This window comes from Lactuca sativa, chromosome 2 (genome assembly GCF_002870075.4).
Source record: "Lactuca sativa cultivar Salinas chromosome 2, Lsat_Salinas_v11, whole genome shotgun sequence".
In the NCBI taxonomy this organism is placed as follows: domain Eukaryota; kingdom Viridiplantae; phylum Streptophyta; class Magnoliopsida; order Asterales; family Asteraceae; genus Lactuca; species Lactuca sativa.
Window position 1 is genome coordinate 82,081,318 of NC_056624.2, and position 12,704 is coordinate 82,094,021.

Here is a 12,704-nt window from a genome sequence, read left to right on the forward strand (position 1 = left end):
GTTCTACAAATTGAGCATCTAAACCACAATAGTATCTCTTGAATCGGTAAATGGTTGATATTGCAACAAAATTGTAAATATAATGACATAATTGAGAAAAAAAATCTCGGGAGTAAAATTGAAATTTTGTAGTAATATAATGACCTTCTTATAATTTGAAACTCAGTACCAAAATCAAAATTTTGATAAGGCTAGTGATTTTATTGTAATTTGGATAAAATGGTTTAATGGGAGAACAAGAAAAACCGGCCATTTGATTTATATTACAACAAAATTATAAATATAATGATAAAATTAGAATACTCTCAACGTGAAAATCAAAAGTTTATAATAATAGTAATAACTTTTTTTTGCAACTTGACATTCTTTAGACTGTCATAAATATTTAAAATGACGAAAAGTAATTATTATCTTTAAATTACGATAAATATTTGACTACATCGGTCAATTTTCGTTAAAAAATTACAATTTTATAAAATATTCTCTCAAAACGGGTATTGATTTTCTCACCATGTTTCGATTTCAATGTTGAAATCACAACTTTTTATTTATTTAAAAATCTGAAAAAAAAAATAGGAACAAAAAAACAGGTTGGTGTCAACCCTCGTATATAAAATCTGTTTCTGAAAGTCTAAACCTAAAGCTTCTCTTCCTTGTCTTCACACCTTCATTTACCAATCGCACTTCTAGACGAGAGAGATAGAAAGAGAGATGGCAAGGGACAGCTGCCTAGCTAGAATAACCGCCGGAGTCGCCGTGGGTGGTGCTGTTGGAGGCGCTGTCGGTAAAATCTACTTTCCAACCGCTATTTCTCATAAACCCTAATCATCTCCAATGTTATCTTGTCTTAATCCGTCAAACTCCATCGAATTAATCTTCTCTAGCTTACTGAATGTGAACTTTTTATCTAATTTACCGTTTCGATGCCTGATACATTCAATTGTGTTAAGAACTTTTCAATTAATTTGACACTTCGTTTTCAGCATATGTTCCTAGGGATTCCTTAGGTTTATTTCATAGGTCTCCACGAGTTCAAGTAGAACCCTAACTTTTAGCCTATAAAATGCAGTAATCTTTGTATTTAGTTGGTTGAATTTGCTGATAGGTTCTTGTAATGTTATGTAGTCCATAAATATATACTCAGGAAGCCTTCTACCCCTTACCAAATATCCATATGAGGTGCTTAGGCCTTGATTCCTTTTCACCATTAAGTGATTAAGTGGTGTCTCAATGAAGTGTTGTCTGGATAAATGTATTTAAGAAAATGATTGCACACTTAAGGATATAAATCTGTTAAGAAATCTGTTTTACATTGCAAAAACTTACATCTAGATTCTAGAAAGCATCTTTTGTGTTATGTTTTGGAGACATGTTAATATTATATTATTATTAAGCAATTGTATATATCTCTATTCTGATTGTTATATATGATTTAATTTCCAGGTGCTGTTTATGGAACTTATGAAGCTGTTAGGTACAAGGTACAATCTTATCATTCTTCTTAAACCTTTTAGGCCAGGACATAACAGACTTGCTCTTGTTCCCTCCTCTGTCAAAAGACATAAATACCCTCAATCAAAAAAAAAAATCTTATTACAGCGTTATACTTGCAAAAATCTCTCCAATAAATAAATCAATATGAAAGTACATTGGTATTTTATGAACAATATTTACAGGTTCCGGGACTTATGAAGATCAGATATATTGGACAAACAACACTCGGGAGTGCAGCCATTTTTGGTCTTTTTCTTGGGGCTGGGAGCTTGATACATTGTGGGAAGTCGTATTGAGAAGAGTTCTTTTGATATTTGAAAATAATAAATATTAGTTGCGACTTTGATAAAATCTTATTGCTCATGTGCACATTCTCTTATTAACTTTGAAATTAAAAGTCAAGCACTTTTATTGCTTTTTTTTTTTTATCTGTATGACCAAAGTTTGGATGAGTTTGAAGAGCATTGCATTGACATGGAGTTTAGTTTGTTTTTGATATTAGCTTAATATATTTATTTAGCCATTATATAGTTAATCACAAAACAAACATTACATTAATCCGTCATTTATTCATTTTAAATCTCTTACACCAAAATCATTTGGACTTATTTATTTGTAAGTATAACGTATGATTGCATAACTTCAAAGATACATGTCGCACTCAAATACAGGAAGAGGACTTTAGGAAAGTTCAAGCATATATGTTTGAGTTAACATCATTATTTATATAATCAAACTAATGAATATATGAATCATGTTCATTTTCGACGTAATATGGATGATTATACAAGTATGTTAACGTTTTAAAGTATATTATCCTTTTAATTTATTGTAGTTGTATTAATTTATTTTATAAAGTAAATAGTAGTTAAAATAATAATATGGATGATTATACAAGTATGTCAACGTTTTAAAGTATAAGCTTTTAATTTATTGTAGTTGTATTAATTTATTTTATATAGTAAATAGTAGTTAAAATAATTAATAAAATTAAAAGTTAGTTGATTTTTAATATATAAATATATTTATATATAACAATAAAGTAATCAAACAAGTAAGTGTAATGAATATTTAACAAAAAAGATGAAGACTAAAAGCGAAAGCTTTTCAACAATTGAAAGGAGTATCATGATGTTGCTTTCAATAAAGGTACACATGGAATATGTTTTTTCACAACTTCGTTTTTAACATATCTTTTACATGTTTTGTACAACATCATTTTTACACATATTTGTATCGCATTTGCATCTTATTAACTCTATAAAATAAAGTTTTTAGATTTCATTTACACTTCATTGTTTTCAAAACAACCCCTTTATAAAATGTGCAAAACGAAGTGACATGTGAAAAAAAATTGTAAAGAATCGTGTGCAAAAGTAACAAATTTAAAAACATGTGAAAAAGGAATTAAAAAAACAAGTTCTAAAAAGATGATTTAAAAAACCTATAAAATGTGTGAACACAAGTTGTTAAAAAAAACACATAAAAACAAAAAACACCAACATAAACACTAAACACTAAACAACAACAAAAACAACAACAAAACAAAAAAACAAAAACAAAAACAAAAAACACCAACATAAACTAATATGAGAAACTTGTTATAAAGATATAACATAAACAAGCGAAACAAGTTAAAAAAAGACTTTAGAAAGTCAACAAAATGTAAGTAAATAAATAAGTTAAAGGAACAACTTCAAAATATTTTTTATGTGCGGCTGCATTTAGGTATTTGGGATCGGTATAGCCGTAGCTAACAAGTACTTGAAAGTATCTGAAATAACCGTAGTTGAGTGTGTAGATTGGCTTTGTGCATGTGTGTATGAGGTTTTTGACAAAAAATATTTACGTAAACCTACTCCACGTGATATTGAGAGATTATATTTGATTTATGAAGAGATGCATGGATTTTCGGGTATGCTTTTATACGCATGTGGCTTTTGGGAAAAATGTCAAAATGTGTGGTGCGGTCAATTTACTCGATGTGATATAGGTAAGCCAACTATAATACTAAAAGTTGTTGCATCTTAGGATTTGCGGATATGACATTCGCTTTTTTGGAGTTGCGGGGTCTAAGGACATTAATATACTTGGTTAGTCTTCTCTTTTTAACGATATTTGGACCTACAAAGCACCTGATATGTCATTCATGGTGAAGAGACATTCGTACAAATACAATTACTATCTTTGTAATAGGATATACCTTGATTAATTCTACATTTATTATTAATGTAATGTTTCAATCTATGTTTTTTTTTAATTTTGATTTTAAAGTTGTATTTTTTGAATTTAAAAAAAAATGATGATGTTAAGTGGAGTGGTAGGATGAGTTTCTCACATATTTAGTGGTAGTGAATGGTGATGACACCCACCACTAACCATTTAGTGGTGGGTATAACAAATTGTCTAATAAAAAACCAGCTTAGGGCTCATTTTGATCATTTTCTTTACCATTTAAAGACACAAAGCGATTTGATCTAACTTTGATTTTGGTCGGTTTTAAACCAATTTCAGTTTTCGTTGTAATATTGATTTCAATCCAATTTCTAAAAGTAATAATGTGCCAATTTCAGTATTGGACTCTTCACCCATACATCAAATACAAAACACTAGATACAATACAATATACAAACATAAAGATAAAGATTTAGAATAGAATAGAGAATGCATGCATACTCGGTAAAAATATAAGGCAAACTATGTTATGTTGTACTCATATTATGAATATACACACTATCGGCTTTCAAGAAGAACCCCAATACCTACTACCAAACTGCAAAACAAGTCGACCAAAAAAAAAAAAAACCATCACAACCAAAGCTCTATCTAATATTGCTCTTGCTTGTGGTTAACAAATCCTTGAAAAGCTTCCAATCAATATGACCACCATTTGTTTATGATTTTGGTTAATGCACAAATGCATGGGAAAATCGGGAAAATTCATTTACATATCGTCATCATCATCATCATCATCATCATCATCATGATATTCCTATAAATGTCAATGTGCTAAATCTTCATTTCCGATTCCTACGTTTGATTTATCAACCATTCGGACGTTATATTGTTCGTAAACTCTTGTTCGGTTTTCCGCCCACCATTGTTCCGCTTGCTTCTCACTAAATCTCTTCCGGCTGGATTTAATCGATATTTTATATTAGTGTCTTTCGTTTATTTGTTTATTATAGCTATGTTATCTAAATAGAAAGCAATTTTCATTGCTATATAACTGAGAAAGATTTTTCAAAGTAAAATGTCCTAATAAGAATAAAAAAATTGAAAGTATATTGTTCTAGTTGGTAGGATTTTTTAGAGTAAATTGGTGGTATAATGTTGCAATAGAAAGAAATGAAACTAAGACATTGCATTTAGCACATGGAAAACGACTTCATATAGAAACTCGGGGAAATACTTTCTAAACATCATTTATTCAGGCATTACTTACGCATAGCGAAAAAGGAAACATGGACATTTAGGTCTATTTATGAGTAATTAGGTTTATTTCGTGTCCTTGTATAAAGCATTTTGTGAAGAGTTAAATGCACATTTATGCAACATAGTGTTTTTTAGACGAAATATGCAAATGTTTCATTATAGGACCAAACAAATTTATGCAACCGACAAACCTGAATTATTTAACAGGTAAAATATTGCATCTTTTGGTCCTAAAGCGAAGCATCAATTGCATATTTTGCATAATAAGTAATAACCACATTATTGCATAAATTGGAAAGAGAAAATGTTTATTTTGTAAATAACGTCAGAAAACCGTTTAATTGTATATTTCATACCATAATGCTTCTTATTCATGAAACAATGTTTCACCTTTTTTACCAATTTAAGCATTTTACTAATTATATATTGCATCTTTTGGAATTTTGTATACAAACCTTAAAAAAAAAAAGGAAACGTTGTTGCATAAATGCGCATTTAACATGATTAATTTATAGAAAAAAAAGCATGCATACCTGAAGCGGACTCGTTTAAGATCTTTGACCCCTCCAGGTAAGGATGTGAGAGTAATATAAACACCAGGTTCATCTTGCTCAACCCATTCCTCTTCACCCTGTCCCTGAGGCTGAGATTCACCATCTTTGCTTCTGCTACTGTTTTTGGTGGCGGCATCTGGCGGTTTGTGGCGGTTGTTGGTGGCAGTTGGTTTTAAGTTTAACAGGCTGTTTGAACCGTTGGAATCTGGTTCTTTCGGTGGTGGTGGTGGTGGTGATATTTGACCGTTGGACTGGTCAAGAGGAGGGGCATTTGGGGAAATGTCACTGGAAGCAAGATTGATGGATCCCAAGGAAGTGAAGGAAGGAGGAGATTTTATGTTTCGGGCAGCTCCTACGGGCAGCCTTTCTGCCATCTCTTTAAGCTGTAATTAGATATAAAAATAGAGGATACGGATATCATTAGTTATACAGTTTGAAACCATAAATAGTTAAACCTTATGATTAACTATTTAGGGACCTTAAGAAACCCATCTAAACGTGTTTTAAGAACAAAAAAAGAAAAAAGTATTGGACCATATTAATAAATATTGACAAAGCAAAGGGACAATTTTGTAATTTACTCTAAACCATAATGATCTTACTTGGGCTGTAAGTGACTTAATCACTTCTTTTGCAGCTTTACATTTTGAGCTCTCTTCCCCTGCAATAGCTATTGCCTCCTTTAGCTGTTTAGATGTTCTTTCCAGCTCAATCTCTTGAAGTTGTGCTTTACGAGTAAGATTTTCCACCTGAGATTACCGATTTTGCAGTTAATAAAGATCCTCTTAAATTTTCACCTATTCTTTACACATAATATAACAGCAACCTACTTTATTTACACTTCCTTACCCATAATAACAACTTACTTACATTTAGGGTAAAGTGCTAAAGTGGCATGATGGGTAATGGATAAAGTGTTGTATGCATTAAAAAATTAATCTTTTTTTAAACGGTCTGAATGAGACTAAATGACCATTTCATCCTTACATTCCACTTTTTTTTCCTCACAATATTAAGTTTTTAATGTTAGATGAGTTATAGTTTAAATGACCATTTTATCCTTACATTCCATCTGGACAACTACATAAAGCCATGTTTTTTAGCTCAACCCATCAACTCATTCTATCCAGTTTAAATCAAGTAAAAATGAAACAGCCATATATAGTTGTCCAGATTAAGCGCTTAACCTATCCAGCTCATTAAGTCAAAAAGAAACAACCCTTTATTTACTGATACTATCAATATGTAGCAAATAAAGTACATTGCCCATAGTGGTAGCTAAAACATAAGTGCATGGTGAGTAAAAAATATTAGTAAGTTTCTATTATGGGTATAAATAAAGTACATCGATATTATTGGTAAGTACGTTGATATTCCACATACCTGTGCTCTTAGTTTCACAACTTCTTGGCTGATTCCATCGTTTGTTCTTTTAGCATCATCAATTACAATCTTCGGAGATGATAATCCACCCAAAGTCGGAATCGGAGTAGTGGAACGAGGAGGACTCTGGCGTCTAGAAATCGGAGATGTGGCCCGCGATACAATTCTGGAACCGGGAACCGAAGCCGAAAAGAACTTTTTTGAAGATTCAAAAACCGGATTTAACGACTTTGGAATATTAAGTCCACCCCATTGAGAGCTTCCATTAGGTATAGGTGACACCCGGCTACTATTAAACTCAAGTTTCTTGTTACGTTTTGATGTCCGGTTTTCAAACGGTCTCAACGATTCCATCGATGAAAGTCGTGCAAGTCGAGGCCGGAAACTTGATTCCGACTTATCTTCTTTGTTGTTTCCCTCATTCATATTCAAACCCTGATTCCCGTTTCCGTTCCCGTTTCCGTTTCCGTTTCTTACTGATGATGACTGTGATGAGGAGTCAAAGTCGTTGACTTTTTTCAATTTATTAAAGCAATTATCGCAAACGCGATAAGGTTTATTTGGGTTTAATGCCATGGAAGCTCGTAGTGACTTCTTGCTACTACAAGAATGGCAGAAAACGAGTCCGCAGTTGTAGCAATTGTGACGTTTTCTTTTGAAATTGAAGGGGAGGTGGCAGCCGGAGCACATGGACTGATCGGATCCTGAGACCCATTTATGAAGGCATACAGCGGCGGTGAAATTAGTCCCACAAGCTATGCTTTTTACTTGTTTGTCTTTTAGAGCTTCCACTAAAGTAGGGGCATTTCGGTCATCTATATCTCCATGGCCGAGTCGGCCATTAGCGCCCTTACCCCACGTGTAAACTTCGGTTCTCGAGGTTAAAACCGCAACATGATATGCACCACAAGATATCTCCTCCACAAAACTTTTGGAGAGTTTGCCGTCGACACGCGCCGGGAGTTTTCCGTCGGCTTGAGGATTCCCGAGTTGACCGTACACATGACTTCCCATCGTGTAGACATGACCGGAGGTTGTTAGCGCCACCGTCATGCTATGACCACATGAAACTTGACAGAAATTGGGGTCGACGAGTGCGGCGACGCAAGTGGGTACGAGTTTTGTCTCTTTATCGCCGTGACCTAGTCGACCTTTATCGCCGTCGCCCCATGTAAATAACTTCCCTGAAGAACTTGAATTCCCGACTATGACTTCCACAACGGCGGCGGTATGCCAGACACCGCAAGCGGCTCTAACGGTTCGGAGTCCTTTAAGAGATTCGACTTCCCGAGGCTTCGAGATGCTTTTCCGATCTCCATGGCCTAAAACACCGAACGTCCCGTCACCGAAAGTGAAAAGTTGACCAGCGGAGGTCACGACGGCGGTATGCCATGGTCCGCATGCGATGAAGGAGACGTGTATACCCTCTAGAGGGCCGTTTACTCGTTTTGGAACCCAATGACTCACTTCATTCCCATGTCCGAGTACCCCGAAATGTCCGTCGCCCCATGTGTATAGATCGCCGGAAAGTGTCACGGCACACGTGTGATACTCGCCGCATGCCACGAGCTCGATGTTTGTGTTACTAAGAGACTCGATAAGTTTCGGGTGCAAAACGTCGGAATCGACGCCATGTCCGAGTCTTCCGGTTGATTCTTCGCCCCAGGAAAAGATCTCCCCTTGTTTCGATACTAACGCAGCATGTCGTCCACCACAAGCGATATTTTGAACATCGAGTACCACCGCAGATTCTAAAGGCTTCGGTAGTAAATAGTCGATTTTACCTCCGGTTGAATTCCGGCCACCGTCTCCGGCGATCTCGCCCCAGAGAAACACGTCTCCCAAGGCGTCCCCGTCATCGTGACCGGAGCCTTGACTTGATGAGCTAACGGCGCTTGATAGGCTGACTCTAAACGCGTCGATTCCCGTTGCCCTAGTGTGGCCATGGATGCTATCGGAACCTCGAGATGACAATGAATGGACAGAACCGGTGGCGGAATCTGAGAAGAAACCTTTGGGAGGAGGAATCTTGTAGAAGTTGACGTCTGGAATGTTTTTTGGAGGGCTTCCGAATGGAGACTGGAGGGGGATCTGGTCAATTAAGTCCTGAATATGCAAATATATAACATGAATTATAACTTTATCTTCTTCGAAGTGAATATAATGTTGTTGTTAATTGTTATGTACCTTTTGTGAGCTATCACCACTACCAAATGGGGAGTGTAAAGGCGAGCTTCTGCGTGTGTAGGTTCTGGGACTATTAGCTTCCGATGGGATTCCATCACTTCTTGATTCTGTTCTCCATTTTCTTTGATGGCCTCTTGATATTAATGCCTTAAGACCACTAAACCAAACCTCAGCTTCATCTTTATCCTTACAGATCTAAAAGATAAACAATCCATTCACCAAGTGCAAAAAGATTAATACAAATCACAAACATATGAAAGTACATTGCTATTTCTTGCATTTATTCTATAAAAGAATCAAGAAATTGGATGAAAGTCTTACCAAATCCAGAGACCTATCGTTATATATTAGAGAAAATGATTGATACTCCTTCTCGGGTCGTGGGTACCTTTGAAAGATTGGCTAAACAAGAGAAAGACAAATAAGAAGCAAAATCACATACATGACAAATAAGGTTGAATGCGAAAAAATATTAACATTGTTATGACATCTTATTTTCAAATCTTCCTATTATAATTTGTAGATTTTTCAAAAATACAATGCCTTAATAAGACATGTTTTGAAAGTACAATGCTGTAACATGAACAAATGAAAGTAGGATGCTATTTCTTAAATTCAGCCCTAACAGATAAGACTAAATTTTTTGAAGATGAACATGAAAATGTATAGTTTAGAAGTGTTGTTTTCTGAAAAGGAAACAACTTACAGTTCGTTGCCCTGAAACAATTCTGGAGACATGACTAAGTTTAAGGATCTTTTCCTCTTTCCCAGAAAACCATATGAGAACAGATTCATCCTGAAACATCAGAGAAAATCCAGGTTTATTTTGAGTAGTAAACTACTTTAAATACTTCATTAAAATGAGGTTACATATCAAGTTGAAATCAATGGTAAGCATTCATCATGAAACATCAAACTTACATTAGCCAGCCTAAAGGGACAAAACTTAGGTTTTCCTCTTCTGCCATATTTAAGAAGATAAGCCCCTTTCTTCAGAGCAGTAATGGCCTGTAGCAAACATAACAATAATGCACTTAGTTGCCCAATTGCAATCCTCATATTTGGTATAAAAGTAACAAATCATGATCTTGTTACACTATCATACTCTAATTAGTCTAATTAAGATAAAATTTTCCCACGTAAAGAATGTGTCATGATATCACATATGAACTTTTAATTCCACTTTTACATTTACCTGAGATATAAATCTATAATGTTGCAAGTGTTCACAGTATAGACTTATTTATAACACAAGCTTAACTCGTATGGAAATAAATAAAATGCTACTTATTAAGTTTAATAATGGTTCTACTGCGAAAGAAAGGAATATATTTTTGCATGTTCATGAGCAAATTTTACACTCCCTCAGTAAAAAAACCTCTACAAATCCTATCTGATACCTTCTAAAACATGTTCTGGTATTTTTCAAAAAGTAAGTCCATCTAAAATTTAAATATCATCGACAGTAATGAACTAATGGTCCATAATTGTAGACATATTTAACATAGGTTTTCAGTTACAGACCATGTGTTTGTATATATGTTTTCTTTTCCAATTTCCACCATGGTAGACATTTAACCTTCGATGTTTACTACTATACCTAGATGTGCACTTAAATTGCATACAAATTGCTATATCTTGAGTTATAAGTACCACGATCATTGAGATGTTCTAATATGTATTTCTACTTATGTTGGTTGTCATTTGGATTTCAAAATTTTTGTTTAGGCCTAAATTACCATATGTATGCAAGATGGTTGAGCGCGATATGCAATAGAATGGAACTAGAGGACTGTATATTATCTACACTAGGCATGGTAAACATTCCTTCTTTTGCATGAGATATATGGAACCAGAATCCACGAATTGCCAAAAATGCAACAGTCAAACTCTTATTATCTACACTTTCTTTCCAAACCTAATGAAAACAGGGACACTTATCTAGTATTACACACATCTTTAAAAGCAACTTAGATTGATAGAGCATAATGCAACTCTAGAAACATCCATCTTAACAATGTTGCTGAAAGGGCAGTGTGCATTGGTAGCAAAAATAGAAGGAAACCCTTCCCACAAACATAATGGAGGTCACCTCTGGCAGTGTCTACATTGGCTTGAATTAAATAGATAGATAAGAATAACAGTTTGACTGACTTAACCATATCAACTTGTTGTAAAGCACAGGAAATGAAAAGGGGAAAAACACAAAGTTCACTAGAAAAAAGCACAAACCCACAAATTATCTGCTACACTTCAGAAACAAAGTCAAATTGTTACATACAGAATACACATTGTTATAGTTCTGATTTCAAACCTAGCGAATTCTTAGGTGATTATAAGCTGTATGTGTTTAGATACCAAAAACGCAAATTAGATACCAAGCCACTGCATCATGGTTATCTCTTGAAACATACACATATTAACTTCACACAAAGCCCTAGATACACAAATAGCAATTGATCGATTTGATGTTTTTGATTTCGTCTCTGTTACTGCGGATGATTTGTGAACAATTATTCCAAACCCTACGAAACATGCAGAAAATTCTAAAAAAATTACAACTAATTTACCTGTTCAATGTCCCTTTCAACTTGGCCACCTGTCCTACTAGCCTCTGAAGTCATCCTCGGAGTCTGTATCATCATCATCTGAGACTACAGAATCCGAAACCTAACTATCAGCTTCTACAATAACAATCAACCCCATCCTTGTCCTTAATTAAACGAAAATCATTCCCTCATACATCAAATTCATCCCAATCCCTTTAATTTATTCACATAATACAAAACGCAACCAGCAGAGAAGATTGAAAATCAATTAATCGCAGTATCTAACAGAAGGTCTGCTGAAATCGAACGACTCTAGAGAGTTAATTTGCGATAGATTCGATCACAATGAGAGGGGAAAAGTTGCGTAATTTGAATGGCTTTGACGGCTGGAGCTTAGATCAGGCTGACGAATATGAAGTAAATGACTGGTTGATCTTGTAATCAGCTGTGCAGGAAGGAGTTCAGACTGCAGGAAGAGAGAGAAGATATAGAGGCACCTTTAACTACAGGTGTTGAGAGAGAGAGAGAGAGAAAGAGAGAGAGAGAGAGAGAGAGAGAGAGAGAGTTCGTTGGGGGTGCTAAAAAGGTTTGAGTAGAGTAGTATCTGAGTAAGAATCAAATTCCATCAAAATTATAAATCATAAAATAAATATTCATTTTATGAATCATAAATAACATTTATTTTATATCCTTCTATAAATGTTTTTTTTTTCTTTTTGATATTTAAAATTTTGTAAATAAGTTTTGATTTTTAAATTTTGAACTTTTAGGTTTGTTTCATGAGTCGGTGCTAATGTACAAAATAAAAAATGAGGCATGCAAGTCATTAAATAAAAAGTAGTTGTATGGCTAGTTAATATCTAAATCACAAAAGAAGCAAATAGAGATGTAAAATAAATAAATAAATAAATAAAATAATCATGTGGGACCCCTATTTTATAGGACTTGTTTTTGTACAGGATAATTTTATAATGTTTTTGGGTTCATATACGGGACATAACTGGGATGGGAAGTTTCATCTCGAACCTTTTGGCCCTCAAAATAATTATCCTATATTTAACTATTTGATTTATAAAAATAAATTTTAAATTTAGAATAGTCA

General features: G+C 34.3%; 2 protein-coding genes across 2 annotated transcripts; one reads left to right on the forward strand and one right to left on the reverse strand.

The window, feature by feature from the left end:
- Window positions 1-618: 618 nt before the first annotated feature.
- On the forward strand, window positions 619-1,912 carry LOC111919395 (uncharacterized). Its single transcript, XM_023914977.3, has 3 exons — window positions 619-784; window positions 1,444-1,481; window positions 1,677-1,912. The coding sequence occupies exons 1-3, from the start codon at window positions 712-714 to the stop codon at window positions 1,788-1,790; spliced, it is 225 nt and encodes a 74-aa protein (XP_023770745.1). The 5' UTR covers window positions 619-711; the 3' UTR covers window positions 1,791-1,912.
- Window positions 1,913-4,140: 2,228 nt separating this feature from the next.
- LOC111919393 (PH, RCC1 and FYVE domains-containing protein 1) lies at window positions 4,141-12,177 on the reverse strand. The gene is made up of 9 exons (XM_023914976.3): window positions 11,624-12,177; window positions 9,975-10,061; window positions 9,760-9,849; window positions 9,375-9,455; window positions 9,054-9,248; window positions 6,867-8,972; window positions 6,086-6,232; window positions 5,463-5,866; window positions 4,141-4,628 (listed from the first exon to the last, which is right to left on the reverse strand). Exons 1-9 carry the CDS (start codon window positions 11,699-11,701, stop codon window positions 4,496-4,498), a joined length of 3,321 nt encoding a protein of 1,106 aa, XP_023770744.1. The 5' UTR covers window positions 11,702-12,177; the 3' UTR covers window positions 4,141-4,495.
- Window positions 12,178-12,704: the final 527 nt, after the last annotated feature.

Coding starts and splice junctions, on each gene's coding strand:
- LOC111919395 (XM_023914977.3), top strand. CDS start 712: ATGGCAAGGGACAGCTGCCTAGCTAGAATAACCGCCGGAGTCGCCGTG. Junction 785..1,443: donor TGCTGTTGGAGGCGCTGTCG/GTAAAATCTACT, acceptor TTTAATTTCCAG/GTGCTGTTTATGGAACTTAT. Junction 1,482..1,676: donor ATGAAGCTGTTAGGTACAAG/GTACAATCTTAT, acceptor CAATATTTACAG/GTTCCGGGACTTATGAAGAT.
- LOC111919393 (XM_023914976.3), bottom strand. CDS start 11,701: ATGATGATGATACAGACTCCGAGGATGACTTCAGAGGCTAGTAGGACA. Junction 9,850..9,974: donor GTCCCTTTAGGCTGGCTAAT/GTAAGTTTGATG, acceptor CTGATGTTTCAG/GATGAATCTGTTCTCATATG. Junction 9,456..9,759: donor TTGTTTCAGGGCAACGAACT/GTAAGTTGTTTC, acceptor TCTCTTGTTTAG/CCAATCTTTCAAAGGTACCC.